The 18,402-nt window shown below is 41.1% G+C and overlaps 2 protein-coding genes across 2 annotated transcripts in view; one reads left to right on the top strand and one right to left on the bottom strand.

The window, feature by feature from the left end:
* LOC130083233 (Fc receptor-like protein 5) overlaps positions 1-18,402 on the top strand; it is a 514,396-nt gene that overhangs the window by 29,933 nt on the left and 466,061 nt on the right. The window lies entirely within an intron of this gene.
* LOC130083327 (histone H2A-like) lies at positions 44-502 on the bottom strand. The gene has a single exon (XM_056248344.1). It carries the CDS (start codon positions 486-488, stop codon positions 102-104), a length of 387 nt encoding a protein of 128 aa, XP_056104319.1. The 5' UTR covers positions 489-502; the 3' UTR covers positions 44-101.

Genomic DNA, 18,402 nt, shown 5'->3' with positions numbered 1-18,402 from the left:
GCAGTTCACTTTAACAGTGATTGGATTAATGAAATGACTCTCAGGGAGAAATTGTGTGGCTCTTAAAAGAGCCTTTGGTTTGCAGAGAAGCTTCCGTCAGTTTACTTGCCCTTCGCGGGCTTCTCGGTCTTCTTGGGCAGCAGCACGGCCTGGATGTTGGGCAACACACCACCCTGAGCGATGGTCACGCCACCCAGAAGCTTGTTCAGCTCCTCGTCATTGCGCACCGCCAGCTGCAGGTGTCGAGGGATGATGCGGGTCTTCTTGTTGTCCCGAGCGGCATTTCCAGCCAACTCCAGGATCTCAGCGGTCAGATACTCGAGCACAGCGGCCAAATACACCGGAGCTCCGGCACCGACGCGCTGGGCATAGTTGCCTTTGCGGAGAAGCCTGTGAACACGGCCGACGGGGAACTGCAGTCCCGCCCTAGAAGAGCGAGTCTTGGCCTTGGCGCGAGCCTTTCCCCCGGTTTTACCTCTTCCACTCATTGCGACTAAAGTTTGTTTTCGACTAGCGAGAGAAACAAATACAATGCAGTTGCCAGTGTTGCCAACTATTTTCAATGGAAAGTAGCTGAAGCCTGCTCGAAAAGTAGCTAAATGTCGCCAGATGACGTCATGCGTCATTAGCATATTAATGACGTCATCGCGTCGTATTTGCATTCTGCCTAATTTGTCGGTACTGTAGCCTACTTCAGTTTATGAGGTTGGAACCTAGAGGTTGGAATAATGGCAGGATGCACCATTTCTCCACTGGCTTTTACCATGGCGATGAAAGTAATCATGAGGGCATCAAGATGGGTAGTAGGAGGAGAGCGCTTGGCTTCTGGGATGCGACTACCACCAATCAGAGCATACATGGATGACATGACAACCATGACTACAACAGTAGCCTGCACTAATCGGTTATTGGGGAAGTTAACAGATAATATTGAATGGGCACGAATGAAATTTAAGCCCTCTAAATCAAGGAGCATCTCGATAGTTAAAGGAAAGGTAGTAGATAAAACATTCTTCATTAATGGTGAGGCAATACCAACAGTTTCTGAGAAGCCAGTGAAGAGTCTTGGGAGATGGTACGATGGGGATCTAAAGGACACAGTTCGGGTGGGAGAAGTTAGACGACAAGCAGTGGAAGGGTTGAAGAGCATAAACAGCTGTGCTCTACCTGGTAAACTAAAACTCTGGTGCTTTCAGTTTGGTCTACTGCCGAGGTTGCTGTGGCCACTGACCGTGTACGAGGTTTCTTTGACAACAGTGGAGAAGCTGGAAGCGTTGGTAAGTTCATACATCAGGAAATGGTTGGGAGTTCCACGCTGCCTCAGCAGAGTAGGACTTTATAGTAAAGGAATATTGCAGCTGCCAGTCTCTGCTTTAACCGAGGAGTTCAAGTGTGCCAAGGTCAGACTGGAAATTACCTTAGTAGAGTCACGCGACAAATGTGTAAGGGAGGCAGCCCCTGTGTTAAAAACTGGTAGAAAGTGGTCAGCAAAGAAATCTGTAGTAGAGGCAAAGGCTGCCCTTCAAATTAGGGATATCGTGGGACAGGTACAGCATGGAAGAGGGGGTTTTGGGCTCAGTTTAGCTCCTCCTAAATGGCACAAGGCAGGCCCAGCTCAAAGGAGGAAGCTGGTAGTCAACGAGGTGCGACAGCAGGAGGAGAGGATGAGGTGTACAAAGGCCATTTCACAGGCCAAGCAGGGAGAGTGGATGAGATGGGAGAGTGTGGAACAACGTAAGATGGGCTGGCAAGACCTTTGGTCAATGGAAGAGAGTAGGATCAGTTTCCTTATTAGGTCAACATATGATGTTCTCCCATCACCGCAGAACCTAAACCTCTGGGTAGGAGAGGATCCCTCTTGTCCTTTGTGTTCATCACCTGCCACATTAAGGCACATTTTGACAGGATGTAAGGTGGCTCTTAGCCAAGGTCGGTTTACTTGGCGCCATGACCAAGTACTGCGATGTTTGGCTTTAGCATTAGAAGGCAAGCGTAACATGACCAATAAGTTGCCACCTGTTCTAGCAAAACATTACACGCAGAAGACAATATTCCTCCGCCCAGGCGAGCAACCACCAAGAAAAGGTGTTAACACCAATTCTCGCCCAGGACAACTGGAAGCTGCTAGGGACTGGAAGATGCTGGCTGATCTTGACCAACGGCTTATTTTTCCACCTGAGATTGCCACCACTAACCTACGACCAGATATAGTTTTGTGGTCTGGATCAGCACGCATTGTTCAACTGATAGAGTTAACAGTGCCATGGGAGGATGCGGTAGATGAGGCATATGAGAGGAAGAAACTGCGGTATGCTCATCTGGCCACTGAAGCAGAACAGCGAGGATGGAGAGTCCAGGTTTATCCAGTGGAAGTGGGTTGTCGAGGTTTTGTGGCACACTCTACAACCCGGTTCCTCAGAGACGTCGGATTCAGTGGCCAAGAGTTACGTCACACAGTAAAGAACTTATCTGAAGCAGCAGAAAGGAGCAGCAACTGGCTGTGGTTGAGACGGAAAGATTCTAGCTGGCTGTGTACAGGCCGCCACGCTACGGTTTCGTAGAGTTCTTGAAAACTTGAAGAGTCTGTTGGTTTGTTTGTATACGTTCCTGTGGATATTGCGTGAATGACGGGTGGTTGGGTAGATATTGTGTTTTGCGGTAGGTGGTATGCCATACGGAACCGTTGTCCACTGAAACTGCATATTAACGCACCAGTGGGGCTCGACAGCCTTAGTCAACGGGTTGGCGCGTATGGTTGGGTCGCGGAGAGATTGTGATATTAGGTCTCAGCAGCAGGAGGGATGTAGAGGTCAGTAAGCTGGGCTGAGTTGAGTGGGGGACGGAGGGGGGTGACTCTGGGACGCCAGAGTCATTGTCGAGCCCTCTTGAGGTGTCGTGGGCTAGTCGACGAAACACTCAGGACGGAAGGTGCCCACTTGAAGACCCTAGAGATGTCCCCTACTCGGTTCAATCCAGACGGTTGTCGTGCTGGTCCTGTAATTGCAGCCGTCGCGTGCGCTAACGCGCCAAGTACACTGCTGCCGTTAACGCCGGACAGAAGGGGAGTCACACTACCTTATGGAAAGAAGCGTAAATGGATGGAGAAGCATAGTTTACTGTAAAGCTACGTCTTAGTTTTGCTTATCTTGGCGAAAGCCGAGTACAAATCAGCATGAAGTTTTAACATCTACTCTCGTGTAATGGAAATCATTTTTATAATAACGGTTATCTCCCCTAAACCGTGCTCATACTGTTTTTATATAAGTATATAGCCGAATGTCCTGTAAAACGGTTCTCATTTACATATTTTCTGTTAGACAACGGAACAGAACGGAACTTAACGTTACATGTTAACCAGCAGTTACTTCCACAGCATTGACAAATTTCCGGATTTGAAACCTCGACGTCGTTGGACAAAATCACTATACATGTAAGTTGAAGACAGCATATCTGCTGTGATATTATCAGTTATATTTACATGTACATTGATAACTCATAGAGACAATTAGATTCCACAAAATGCGTTTCTTATTCTCTCACAGCGTAGGCCTATAACGTTAAGTTACAACAATGATATTCAGTTCCAGTCAGAGACGTTAAGGATAATCTGCCCCTAGAAGGTAAACCTTAGGTTGAATTAATTACATATATTTACAAACGAACTATGTGCATATTTACAAAAGAAAAAGAAACTGCACATTTACAAATTATGTGCAGATGTACAAAAGCAAACCTGGGCACATTTACAAGCAAACTGTGTTTATATTTACAAAAAAAAAAAAAAAAAAAGAAACTGCACATTTACAAATTGTGTGCAGATGTACAAAAGCAAACCTGGGCACATTTACAAGCAAACTGTGTTTATATTTACAAAAAAGAAAAAGAAAAAAGAAACTGCACATTTACAAATTATGTGCAGATGTACAAAAACAAAAGCAAACCTGAGCACATTTACAAGCAAACTGTGTTTATATTTACTAAAACAAACCTGTGCACATTTACAAATTAACTGTATTTTTACAAATAAATCACAAAAAAAAAAATCTAATTATGTGCATATGTACAAACAAACTGTGAGTATATTTACAACAACAAAAAAACTGCAGTTACAAACTAACTATGTGCATATTTACACAACAATTCTCACAATTCAGTCAATCTAATCTTATTTTATATACTAATCTGATCATTTAACCGAACCACACATTTATATGTTATAATTTGGCAGACACGAGTGCCAAAAATATTTGTAAAATTTTTTACAACTTTTCTTTGATTCATTCCAGATCACATCATTAGAATGTTGAGACCGAATTCATCTTCATCCACAAGATCCATACCCTCAGTGCTCTCCTCCTGTGGGGTGATATTGGATGCAGAGGATGAGCTAGAACCTGGACAGGACTTAAAAGAATTAGTAGCTGAAGTTCCAAAGAGCTGCAGCACTTTATCAGGCAGTTTGTGCTCATAGCATGCTTCTCCAGCCAACCTCAACCCATATCGGATGTAGAGAATAGAGCTGAGGGTCTGCAGGGACATGCGGTTCCTCAGCTTGTTTTTAACGACACTCATTTGACTGAACAGCCTTTCTACCTCAGCGTTTGAGTGTGGGAGGGAGAGGACAGAAACTGCAGCAGAAGCCAGGTCTTCATATGGGTTTATGCCAGCTGAATCTCTGTACTTTTTAACTTCTGCCCAGAATGCCAATGTGTTTGTTGTTTCCTCCCATTTCTGAAGGTGAATAGACCTCCACTTATTGATAATTGTATCAATTGTGTCCGAGCAATATCCTAAAAGATTTGCAAATTTTACCATGTCTGTCAGGCTCTTGTTGCAGTTTAGTGTCTCCCCCACATTGAACAAAGACATGTGCTGCAATATCTCCAAATTATCTGGGAGCCTCGCTCTCAGTTCATTTGCTAAGGAGATGGTGTAGCTCACACATCTCCTTCGAACACAGTCCTCGTCCTCTGGAGAGAGGTTTAGCTGTGTTGCCTTGGATTCAAATATATAGCCAAGGTATGGCTTGGGAGAAATGTGGCCATCTATTGAGTCTTTTAGGACATAAATTTTTGCCATTGGGTTAATGACCCTGCTGCAAACAGACTTTATTAGCCTCATTAAACAGTCAAGCAGCTTAAGCGGATCTGATTGTTCCCCCTCAAAAGCCTTAACAGCAGACTGCACCTCACTAATAATAGATTTTAAAAAAGTGAGATACAGTAGGTTTTGTGGGTCACTGTACATGGAATGTAGAACATCTGCCATGTAACAGTGTTCACTTGACATGGTAAGGCTGAAATGCAATTTTAGCTCCTCCCACTGATCCAGGATTCTGGACACAGCAGGCTCTATGGAAAGCCAGCGTGTGGCACAGACCTTCGTTATCAGCAAAGGCTCCTCCCCACAGTTTATTGTCTGATAGACAGCCTTGTATGCCTCTCTGCGCTTTGGAGAAATAGAGAACCAATTATATGTTTCTCTAACAAGAAATTCCACACTACGTGGAAGAGTGTTTTTGGAGGCAGAGCTTACAGCTAACTGCAGTGAATGACACACACAGCGGATAAGGACAAGATGTTGTAAGCCTTCCTCCTCCCTAAGAATTTTGTGTACACCATTGTACACTCCTGTCATTACAGATGCATTATCTGTGCCAATGCCAAGCAAGTTCTCCTTCTTGAGGCCACACTTCCCAAGAAAAGCTAGAACTGCTCTGGCTATTGATCTAGCATCCCCTCCCTCCAGCTCAACAAGGCCTAGGTAGGTGGCCACCACATTTGCTTTCTCCTCACTAAAATATCGAATCACGATTCCGAGGTATTTAGAGACACTTACATCTGTGCTCTCATCAAGGAGGAGGCTGTATTTGGAGTCCCCAATATCAGCCACCAGTCTTTGAATGAAATATGGGGCCAACACACCATTTATCATTTCTGTACACTTGGTACGGTGCATCCGAAAATGTTGGGCTGCAGTAGAATCAGAAAAAGCAGCTTTGCATGCCTTACCAATGTGGTCACAAGAAAGAATGGAACAATGCTCTGCAATCGCCATTGCCATGGTTGCCTCTGCATGTTTGCAAGAGTCTGCATTTTTAGGAGCAAATGTTAAAGTTTTTTGCTTGGATTGATTGAAGGGCTTGGACTTTTCAGTGTGCTTTTGAGTTGAGGCATGCTTTTTAATATCGGACAACTTGGCACAGAATTCTGTCTTGCAGTACAGACAGTAAGCCCTTGTGTCATTGCCCACATAGGGCTTCAGCCACCCCTTAAATTCAGGCATTAACTCCCATTCTTTCCTGTACTTTTGTAAATATACCTTAGAATGTGACATGTTTGCTATTTTAAATGTTTGTAATGTTCTAGCTGTGTGTATTTGTATTTATATTTGCTTGTGTATATATATCCGCCTTTTATATTTATATTATGTTCATATGTTTAATAAAGTTGAATTTATATTGTGTGTATATGCGTTTTTGTATGTGTATAAGAGTTTGAGGGGAAAAAACGGTCAAATTAAATGTTTTGAATTAAAAGAAAATAGAAGGCAGCTGCTATGTGATTACTGATTGGTTCCTGCTAACACAGCATGCACATGCGCAGCTCATTTATGTCTATGTCCGCTGGCGTGCAGTCAACGGAATGTGCTGCTCCTCTCAGCCGCTCACTGACTGAACAGAGCAGACGCAGAGAGATGTGGCAGCAGGGGGAAAGTAAGACCTCACGCTTGCAGTAGCCTACTGGCGATAAAGTTGAATTTATATTGTGTGTATATGCGTTTTTGTATGTGTATATGAGTTTGAAGAAGGTTTATTGTTGTGTTTGGATAAGTAAATGTATAGAGTCTGTAAATATACGATCTGAAGTCGGAGAGTTCAGAAACCGAACCGGAATGAACGAAACTCTCTGATGAGTAGTGAATATAAGTGCATGACAAGAAAAAACGGTCAAATTAAATGTTTTGAATTAAAACAAAGGAGAAGGCAGCTGCTATGTGATCACTGATTGGTTCCTGCTAACACAGCGTGCACATGCGCAGCTCATTCATGTCTATGTCCGCTGGCGTGCAGTCAACGGAATGTGCTGCTCCTCTCAGCCGCTCACTGACTGAACAGAGCAGACGCAGCGGGGAAGTAAGACCTCACGCTTGCAGTACTGGCGATATTTGGAATTTTGAAAGTTGCTAAGGTTTGTCCAAAAAGTCGCTAGATTTGTCGCTAGTCGTTTTTTTGAAAAAATGTCGCTAAAGGGGTCTGAAAAGTCGCTAAAAATAGCGACAAAGTCGCTAAGTTGGCAACAATGGCAGTTGCCCGTTGTGAGGTGAGTTATAAAAGTAAGCGTGCCCGTCTCCTATTGGCCGAAGTCTGAAAACATTCCCATCCAATCAGTGATCTTCCCTCCAAACACCAAACACCCTTTCTATTGGCTCAAACACGTCACGCTGTAGTATCGTTTAATGCCGCCAGGCTTCCTTTTAAAGGGTGGCTTTATTTTGATAATGATTATGATGATGATAATAATAATAATAATGTGTGATTAGAAGTTAAAAACGTCGGTCTTGATGCAAAATATGTTTAGTTTGATTGTATAAATATGTAAACATATATTATGTATAAAAACTCCAGACTTGATCAAAAACAGAACATTTCCAAATGCATTTGCACAAGATGGCCTGTTAATTTGGTTTCACTTGTAACATAAATGAAAGCCAATGTCACTTTTGACCAATGAAAAAACACTCTTTACTATTAACTAGTGGGTGGCTCTTAAAATAGCTTTTTTGATAGAACAAAAATACTTTATTTATTTTTGGCTATATGTTTCACTGTTTTTGGGTTTGGGTGCCTTTGCCTTTTTTGGGTTCTTGGCTGGTTTTGGGCTTCTCAGCGGCAGTGGGTTTCTTGGCCGGTTTTGTCTTGGTCTTGCTCTGTTTCTTGTTGAGTTTGAAGGAGCCGGAGGCGCCGGTCCCTTTAGACCCTTTAGCACAAGCCCTCAAAAGTGAAGCCAAAACGTCTCGATCGCCCCCCGGTGACCGGTCCTAGTATAGGTCATGAGCCCCGCCTCCCCATGTTATTCAACGGGACGTGAGACCAACTAAATAATTAAATTACACTTATCTTTTTTCTAAAGATAGTTTCTGTCATTTACTGTAGTTTCTATCACGTTGATGTTGTTTCAATTGTTTGTTTTTAAAATAAGTTAGTTTTTAGTTAGTTATTTGATGCTATATAAACGGTGCTGTGACATCATGATTGACAGCTGTGATTGACAGGTTCTCTGTGTGAAGTAGTCACTGAAGCACTAATGGACTTTTTTTCATAATAACTATGTAGTTAGTAGTTGTATTTACCTTATTTTAACGAGGTACTGCAATCAGCAGACATCATTGGAGAGGAACGGAGCAGACAAGGCCACTTAAAGAGCAACATGCAGGTTGGACACCCCTATATAGCATAGTGTATGTTGATGATAAAACAACTAGATTTTCTGAACTGGAGTAATATATATTTAGCCATTAACGATATTTTGAGATAAATTGTGATAAAATAACTTCCGCATCTATAAAGCACTAACCGGAAGTGACGATGGGCGAGGGAGTCTGGTCAAGTTCAAGCTCAGGTTACAATGGATGTGAATGAAGAAACCGAGTTCTCCGATGTTGCCGTGCATGCCTATGGCCCACAGGTAGGGATGGGGACGATCCGATCCAGTGTCGGTATCGGGACAGATACCAGTGTAATTCACGTAATGGATTTTCCCGATCCAACCTGCGGAGATATCCGATATCCTGCTGAAATGACTCCAAAAGTGATTACCGCTGGCCAGTCTGCTAGCTGGCTGCAAATTGTGGAATGGATTTCCTGAACGGAGGCGCGGCTCAATGAGACACAGAGACCCCCCTCAGGAAATCCATTACGCAGTTTGCAGACAGCAAGCAGGATAGCATTGAGCTGTCTGTGTGTAAATACTTCACACTGGAAACACCGCAGAGCAAGACAGCAAAATGCAATTTTTGCAAATCCGTATTAATTAAACCATCTGTCTGTGATGCAAAAAAATCTCCAGGTCTATAATTCTCCGAAGTGAAATGTGCGTGTAAGGACTCATGGGCGGATCTAATCCGTGGGGAATTTGCATATCATAATTAATAATTGGTAATTAATAATTATTCATACATGTTTGGATTAGATCAGTCTTACATGTTAATAAATCTCCCGATAAGGGAGGATCTGTCATTTTACCTGCATGCATGCATGTGAATCCTTGAAATTAACCACAAGTTGATTGCAATTAATTACAAAGACCACGTTTCACAAAACAGGTAAAATGAATTAGCTCAATTGTCAGGATAATATTTGTGGGGATCCACAATATCATCTTACTTAATAGGATTTCAGGAAACGCAATTCTCTGGCCAGAAGAATTGGGTTTCCCGCCCTATAAACACAACACATACTCTTTAAGGTATATTTAATTTTAGTAAGCTTGTAGCATAAGATATTTGGCACTTAAGGGACTTGAAACTGAGCAAAGAGACAGCACATCAATCAAATGAATATATAATTAATTTAATAGAGGCATGAGTACTTATGTATTTACTACGGTTACACGGGATATATATGTATTTACAAACACATAGACATCAATGAACAATACAATAAGACATCAATGAACGAGAAATGCGTAAAGTTTGGACAATGGATAACTTACACGCGTGAGAGAGAGAGAGAGGGAGGGGGAGAGAGAGAGAACATTGGCAGAATTCCTCCTAAGACATTCACCTCTCCGATTACAACACGAAACATCATCTTAAAGCTTCTTAGAAGCTCTATAAAGAGATTATACTTGCACAAGTTATGTTATGGTCTCTCTGTGTCGAGGCATTCCTGTACGGCCCTGTCTGGCCGCGTGAGCTGAGTCCTTTGTGTGTGAGGAAGCGTCACGTGGGCTGCTTGGCGCGCGTGTTGAACGGAGGTTCAAAGTCTTTGGGGTAACATTACCAAAGGGAAACAGTTCGGCTAAGTTCGTTTCACTTCGTGGAAGTGAACTGAGTCAACTACGGAAAAACAAAACTTTGACTAACAAAAAAGAAATAAAGATCTCTACGGGGAAATCACGCGGAGTTAACGTTACATCTTTGCATGGCTGGTGAAGAAGCGCGTGCTTCGCTCGGTCCGGCGCGTCACGCGGTCACGTGCGCGTGTTTCTCCTTCAAAGCGAGCGCGCGCTCGTTTAAAGGTCCCTTGTAGATGGACTTGCTGGAGAGATATGTCACGGGGTTTTCTTTTCAATCGTCGATTGGAATTAAACACAGAGACTTACAACTGAAAAACATAAACTAAACTAGAAACAAATAAAAGAAAGGCGAAGAGCTCGCCCGGAGGCGAGACGTTACATCATGACACGAGGACAGGAAGGGAAGAGGACGAGCGGAGGGGGGAAGCGTCATTTATCACTTTTGGAGAAATCCAGCCTCTTCCTGTTGGCTTGGCCAATTAGAGGGTTGGAAGGTTACAGGCGGGACTTTGGGTTTTATTTCTCTTTGTCTTGTCAGACTGCTTGTCTAATTAAATTATGACCTGTGTTAGGAATGGTCATTTCTACTGCAGAGATGTGTTATGCACATAATCATACCTTTTACGGTGTGTTCATACATATATCTGGCTGAGTCAAGTCCAGGGCATTTTTACGATATCAAACACGACTGTTATAGGTAAACATTTACATTAAAATACATCTAGGGTATTTATAATTCACTTTTAAGTTACGGAAAAATTATAGTCATTACAATGTGACATGGGCAAATGGACACACATAAAAACACATCGAATATATCGGGTTAAATGTCTTTTAAAGAAAAGAAGTTTCTTTCTCTTTGGAATCACATTCAAGTCAGCCATAAAAATGTCTCGTAACTGGACACCACGCTCTGTCCTGAGCAGGCTTCACTTGTGGGGGAATGCGTGTGTGTGTAAATTTACATTCCAGGCTTTTTGGGTATTTAACAGGATGTATTTAGTTATTCAGATTCACCCTTTTAGCCCAGTCCTTACATGCGTTACAAACGACCGAGTGTGTGGTGACAGACGCGGCAGTGAAGTCTGCTCTCTTCACCTGCACAAAACGCACCCAAGAACGAAAAGCCTTGTTTTTCCTAGAAGGAAAATGATGGACACGATGTCCTGACAGGCTGGAATTCGTGCAACCAGCACAAACACAACAATTTACCATTATGGCATCTCTAAAACTCGATCTAAAACGTTCTCTGTCTCTCACTACCGCTCTAACTACAGCTGACCGCGAGCTCTTGTTTGCCTCGGCCTACGTCATATGACGCGTTGCTAGCGGGAAAGGCGTATTCCAGAGCCTTGCACATTTTCATCAAAATCTCTACATCAAATGAGATTTCATTAGTAATTTCTACATATGTGTTTTTAAAAGACCTCTTCAGACAATATCAAGTATTAATTCAGTTATAAATTCAACCTGCACGTTGCTCTTTAAGAAAAGTGCAGGGGCGTGTGCTAGCGATTAATTCCGCGAGAGTGAGGGGGGGGGCCTTGATTTCACGGCTTTACTTCCTGCTCTCGACTGCGCATGACTGGTCCCGAAAACGCTACTGCGCAGACTCAAGTTCCAATGGGTCAGCGCCATATCCCATATCGGGACACTGGCGGCTTCAGTTCTCTCCAATGGAAAAGAGCGAAGGGGCGTCGTCCATCTTTTTTTACAGTCTATGGTCTGGACTATGATGCCTTTATCTCTCTGTGTAACTTTAAGAGAAAGATAGATGCAAAAGGTTTATAACTCAGTTCAGAATGGCACTTTTTTTTCACTGTTTCCACTAAGGCAGTGTGATTTTAACTCTTGTAGCTGTATTAGCAGTGATGGAGGAAGTACTGAATCTCAGTACTTAAGTAAAAGTACAATTAACCAGAGACATTTACTTTAGTGAAAGTAGAAGTACCACAATGACAACCCTACTTAAGTAAAAAGTACCTGATTTTAAATGTACTTTAAGTATTACAAGTAAAAGTACTTGCATAACAATTTATTCTCTTAATGTCTATATTCTAATGATTAATAAAACAGTTAATCTACAGAGACAACAATCTATAGAGATATTCTTAATGTTACTCAGAAAACAGGTCACAGGTTTAATTCGTTTGAAGTACTTGTGCTAAATGTTACGCTCTTAGATGTAAGAAAGAAATCCCTATTATCTCTAGCCTTGGCTACTGTATATAGACCGCCAGGGCCCTACACTGATTTCCTAAAAGAGTTTGCAGACTTTCTCTCAGATCTATTGGTCAATGCCAGAGCCGGACAGTAACGGAGTACATTTACTTGAGTACAGTACTTAAGTACAATTTTGAGGGATCTGTACTTTACTCGAGTATCATTTTTGGGGAGTACTCATGACTTTACTCAAGTACATTTGAGAGGCAAATATTGTACTCTTTACTCCAATACATTTCTATCCATAACCGTGAGTACACGAGTAAAAAAAAAAAATCTCGGAAACCCTCAATTTGTTGTTTCCCTCTCAAATGTGATTGGATTGTGCAGCCGCCACTGATTGGGACAGCCTATCAGCAATCACTTTCAGCTTTCCGCCAAAGTCAACTCCATGGTCAGATTTTATATTACACATTAATGTAAGCCACACATTTGGTTTGATGTTCTTGAGTATGTGGTGCGTTTAACACAGTCAGGTTCAAATGTGGCAGTGGCGTAGCCACGAGGGATTTCTGATTTCTTAAAAAAAAAACTTTAGGAGGCAAAATATATTTTTACTGATTATGTGAATTACACTGCGCAAACCAAAGTAGGCTACTACCCAGCGAATGAAGAAGGGTTGGCGCTCAGTCTCCAGAGTACATAAAATATTCATTTTGTTTTATTTTATTTTTCCGGTTTGCATTTATGAGGAAAAAACAATGTTATGGACGTGTTCTCCGTTACGGACGTGAGCGCTCTGAAAGCGGCATAAAAAATGCTTTAAAACTTTCACAGAGACCTCAAACAGAAAACACAAAACCTTTCTTTAACCTGAATTTCGTTTTGCATTAATTGTATCTTAATTTTAATCAATGTTTCATCAACCAATTGCATGGGTTTAATAAATAAGAAGTAAATAGCAGACGATAGATAAGAAACGGAGGCGCCGGCCTGTGAACTGGATCTCGTCTCATAAATGAACCGAAACTGAGTGTATAAGGTAGCCTACTTGCCTCTCACAGACATGTCTACTTTTAAACAGAAAAAATCAAAACGAAAGAAAACAGACTACAGACTGTTCTCTGCTTATGTAATCCGTATGAAATGTGCATTTCTCTCTGGCGCGTTCACTACTGAAGATCGCGAGTCAGCATCGTCAACTTCATCTAGCCGACACTGACAAAGAAAACACTTGTCTATTAACAAGTGTTTATTAATAAACAATTAAAATATCTCCTTGCTATATTTTACATATTCATAATCATTCCTTTTGCCGGTTCTTTGTGACAGCTTTTAGGTGCTTTATTGGCAGCGCCACCCTTACATGTGGTGTGTGTGTGTGTGTGTGTGTGTGTGTTGTCCCGGCATTTAAAGATGGGACCCCCCAAAAATGTAATTAAATTAAATAAAGCAACATGGTAAAAAGATGAAAATGACTTGATTTTACTTTCAATTCCTTGTACATTCTCCAAGGTATTAACATTAACATTTTTCATAACTCCATGTAGGACGTTTCTGTGCATAAATGTAAGCACTGAGGCAGTCGATTAGTAATGCAATATTTAGAAAATCTACTCTTGTACTCTTGATACTCAAGTACTTTTAAAAACAAGTACTTTAGTACTTTTACTTAAGTAGACATCTGAATGTAGTACTTTTACTTGTACTTGAGTAAAATTTAGCAAGGGGTATCTGTACTTTTACTCAAGTAACAAAGCTCTGTACTCTGTCCGCCTCTGGTCAATGCTGATAAAGCAATAATTGTTGGAGATTTTAACATACACGTAGATAACACAAATGATGCGTTAGGGGCTGCGTTTACAGATTTATTAAACTCCTTTGGGGTCAAGCAAAACGTCAGTGGTCCCACTCATCGTCTAAATCATACACTAGATTTAATTATATCATACGGAACCAATCCAACCGATATAGATATTATACCGCAAAGTGACGATCTCACTGATCATCACATGGTAACTTGTATAATACGTACTGCTGAAATTTGTCATGTTGCGCCGCGTTATAGACCAGGCAGAACAATCCTTCCAATCACTATAGATAGATTCTCAAATAGCTTACCTGATCTATCTCAGCTGCTCAGTGAACCCAAACAAACAGATGAACTAGAGGAAATGACCAGCAGTTTGAGCACCATTTTCTCTAGTACATTAGATATTGTTGCACCAATTAGATTAAAAAAGGTTAGAGAGAAAACTAAAGCACCATGGTACAATAGTACTACACATGCTATCAAGAGAGAAACTCGTAACTTAGAGCGTAAATGGAAACAAACTAATTTAGAGGTCTTTAGAATCGCGTGGAAAGACAGTGTGTCACGTTATAAAAAGGCTCTAAAAGCAGCCAGGGCTGAGCATCTCCGCAAACTAATAGAAAATAACCAAAATAATCCAAGGTTTTTATTTAACACCGTGGCTAGACTAACAAATAAACAGACATCACCCGAGCAAATTATTCCGTTACAGTATAGTTGTAATGATTTTATGAATTACTTCAATGAGAAAATAGAAAGCATCCGAAATACAATTGTAAATGTACAATCCTCTATGGTGTCTTATGATTCAGCCTCAATTATCGCCCCTCAAGAACAACTACACCGCTTTACAACTGTAGGACAGGAAGAGCTAAATAAACTTATCATTGCATCTAAACCAACAACATGTTTATTAGATCCAATACCAACTAAATTTCTGAAAGAAGGGTTACCTGTAGTGGAAGAGCCTCTTCTTAATATTATTAACTCGTCTTTATCTTTAGGTCATGTTCCAAAAATATTCAAGCTGGCAGTAATAAAACCTCTCATTAAGAAACCGCAATTAGATCCAAATAACTTAGCAAATTACAGACCCATTTCAAATCTTCCATTTATGTCTAAAATACTAGAAAAAATTTGTGTCCGCTCAATTGTGCTCTTTCTTGCAAGAAAATGAGATATATGAAAAATTTCAGTCAGGATTCAGACCGCATCATAGCACAGAAACAGCGCTAGTTAAAATTACAAATGATTTACTTTTAGCTTCTGACCAAGGCTGTATCTCAATATTAGTTCTACTCGATCTTAGCGCTGCGTTCGACACTATAGATCACAAAATACTCTTGGATCGACTACAAAACTACACTGGTGTTCAGGGACAGGCATTAAGCTGGTTCAGATCGTACTTATCGGACCGTTACCATTTTGTTTGTTTAAATGGGGAAAAATCGAAGATAACGTCAGTAGACTATGGAGTGCCGCAAGGATCGGTGTTAGGCCCTCTGCTATTCTCAATATATATGCTGCCACTTGGTAATATTATAAGAAAACATGGAATTAATTTCCACTGCTATGCTGATGACACTCAATTATATATTTCATCACGACCAGATGAAAACACTAACTCATCAAAATTGACAGAATGTCTTAAAGATATAAAATGCTGGATGACGTGTAATTTCCTGCTATTAAATCCAGATAAAACGGAGGTATTACTTATTGGTCCAAAAAACTACCCACAAAATCTCTTACAATACAACTTTAATTTAGAAGGATGTCCTGTTACCTTATCGACTACAGTAAAAGACCTGGGTGTTATACTAGACCGCAACTTGTCTTTCGAAAATCATATTTCATATGTTACAAGAACTGCCTTTTTCCACCTTAGAAACATTGCTAAATTACGTAACATGCTATCTGTTTCCGATGCAGAAAAGTTAGTTCATGCATTCATGACCTCGAGACTAGATTACTGTAATGCCTTATTAGCTGGTTGTCCTGCATCCTCAATAAACAAGCTACAGTTAGTGCAAAATGCAGCCGCTAGAGTTCTTACTAGGTCAAGAAAATATGATCATATAACACCGATTTTATCATCTCTGCATGTTACCTATTAAGTTCCGTATCAATTACAAAGTACTACTACTGACCTATAAAGCCCTAAATGGTTTAGCTCCTGTGTATTTAATGGACCTTCTATCGCCCTACAATCCATCGCGTTCGTTAAGATCACTAAATTCGAGGCTTCTAGTCATTCCTAGGATATCTAAGTCCACTAAAGGAGGGAGGGCGTTCTCACATTTAGCTCCTAAACTCTGGAATAACCTTCCTGATACTGTTCGTGGCTCAGACTCGCTCTCCCAGTTCAAAACTAGATTAAAGACGCATCTCTTTAGCCAAGCATTCACATAATGCTTACCTTCTATTGTTGAATCAGATCGAATGCATTAATATTATGAACAGCAGCTACGCTAATTATTTCCCATCTGCTTTTCTGCTGTTTTCTGCTGGTAAATAGCGTTCGTCAGCTCCAGTTTGTATCCAGACTCTCACGGAGACTTCTGATGCCCCAACGCCTGCGATGAGACGACTCGACGCCTGTGAAGAGACGACTCAACGCCGGCGATATATTATGCCCTAAATTAATACATGATGATTAACTAACTATATTCTTCTATGTACATTTCTGAAATGCACTTTCTGTAAAGCTGCTTTGAAACAATATGTATTGTGAAAAGCGCTATACAAATAAATTTGAATTGAATTGAATTGAATTGAATTAATCCTAACTCATTCAACCTAATAATCCTATAATGATGTTCAATAATGATGGAAAAGCCGTTATTTATTTTATTTTTTTCACCATTTCTGAACAAGCTTACAATTAGGCAATATACACATCAAGCTTAATTTGACGGGGTTTGGCTGTAAACGCGATTCATTTATGGCGTAATTCTGAACCTCTTGGCTTGCCATACTAATCCTAACCAAACCAGAGCCCGTCTAACGGAGAGCCTTGGCACTTTTAGCCCCATTGTGTATCATCTTGGTTGCAGTTCCATTAGAATTCCACTGGAGGTGATCGCGGGCGAGTGCAGAATGAATGGGAGTCTATGGAGCTAAACGGCTAAATGTATCTCTTTCTTGCTTGTCGTTGAATCAACATAGATCAATTTCAAGTTCGCAAGTTCAATATAGATTATAGGCCAAAAGTCGAATGAACGAGTACTTATGTCCTTTCGATTTCTTACAGGTTAGGCCGTTGTTGGCCGGAACACGCTAGCATTCTGCTATTATGTGACGTCATCACATTTTTGAACGGGTTTTTAGAACAGATAAGTGAACTTAAAAATGCAATTTTCAGCTGAGTGTATTATCTTAGCCCTCCCTTTTGAAAGCAACTTTCAAATTACTTGACAAAAAATGACATCCTGTGAAAAGTGGATTTCTGGGGGTGAAACCCCATAGACTCCCATTCATTCTGCACTCGCCTGTGAGCGCCCCCGCATGGACAGAGACGTGTTACTGCAGCCAGTCCAGAAACCGGAAGTAACCAGACAGTGCCAATTCTCTTCAATTAGACATTCTCTGACCAAACGTATAATAGGCTACACGCACCCCACACCACTACTAAACCTACCCATGCGTGTCCTATGCACGTAAAAACAAATTTCCGCGTATAAATTGCACGATAAACACACTGCGTGCTATAGAGACGCATTTCGTGTGACCGGGTTGATATGGCAACCAAACTTCACTGGTGAGACAAACGTGCGACGAACGGACGGTCAGGATGACGTTTTGGCAGGGGAAAACTGATCAGAAAATGTAACGAAAATGTAACAGAACGTTGTAGAAATGTAGTGGAGTAGAAAGTATAATGATTGCTGCAAAATGTAACGAAGTAAAAGTAATAAGTATGCACTATTGATTCTACTTAAGTAAAGTAAAGATATGTGAAAAATGTACTTAAGTAAAGTAACGAAGTATTTGTACTTCGTTACATTCCACCACTGTATATTAGTCCTGTTTCTCTCATGTGGTTAAGCAGTAGGCTACCTTTTAGCAGAAGTCGTTGTTTCCAAAAGCAGCCGTTCTTATAAAGTGGGTCTAACTTTTCGGAGGCCATGGGTGGAAGAAAATTAAAAATAGATTTACAGCAAAACACATCACTTATATGTTCGCGTGTTGCAGAGGCTTCTTTCAGCTCAACACTGAAGAGTCACTTGCTTGTAGTGAGAATATGTCGGAGAGGGTCTTTAGTTTAATAGGCCTTGTTAAAAAGGTAACTAGTTGTTAGAAAAAATACCTTTTTATAAAAAAAAAATATTTTGCCCCGGTATCTCATGCATTTCACGCCGGTATATGGGCCCACAGTGGGCTGCCCGCAAGGGCCCCATTCGGGCC

This window comes from Rhinichthys klamathensis, unplaced genomic scaffold (genome assembly GCF_029890125.1).
Source record: "Rhinichthys klamathensis goyatoka isolate OS25496 unplaced genomic scaffold, OSU_Roscu_1.1 h1tg000054l_1, whole genome shotgun sequence".
NCBI lineage: Eukaryota > Metazoa > Chordata > Actinopteri > Cypriniformes > Leuciscidae > Rhinichthys > Rhinichthys klamathensis.
This window is presented reverse-complemented; position numbering and strand designations above follow the sequence as displayed.

What these genes read in the sequence shown, in the direction of transcription:
- LOC130083327 (XM_056248344.1), bottom strand. Translation starts at nt 488, where the DNA reads ATGAGTGGAAGAGGTAAAACCGGGGGAAAGGCTCGCGCCAAGGCCAAG.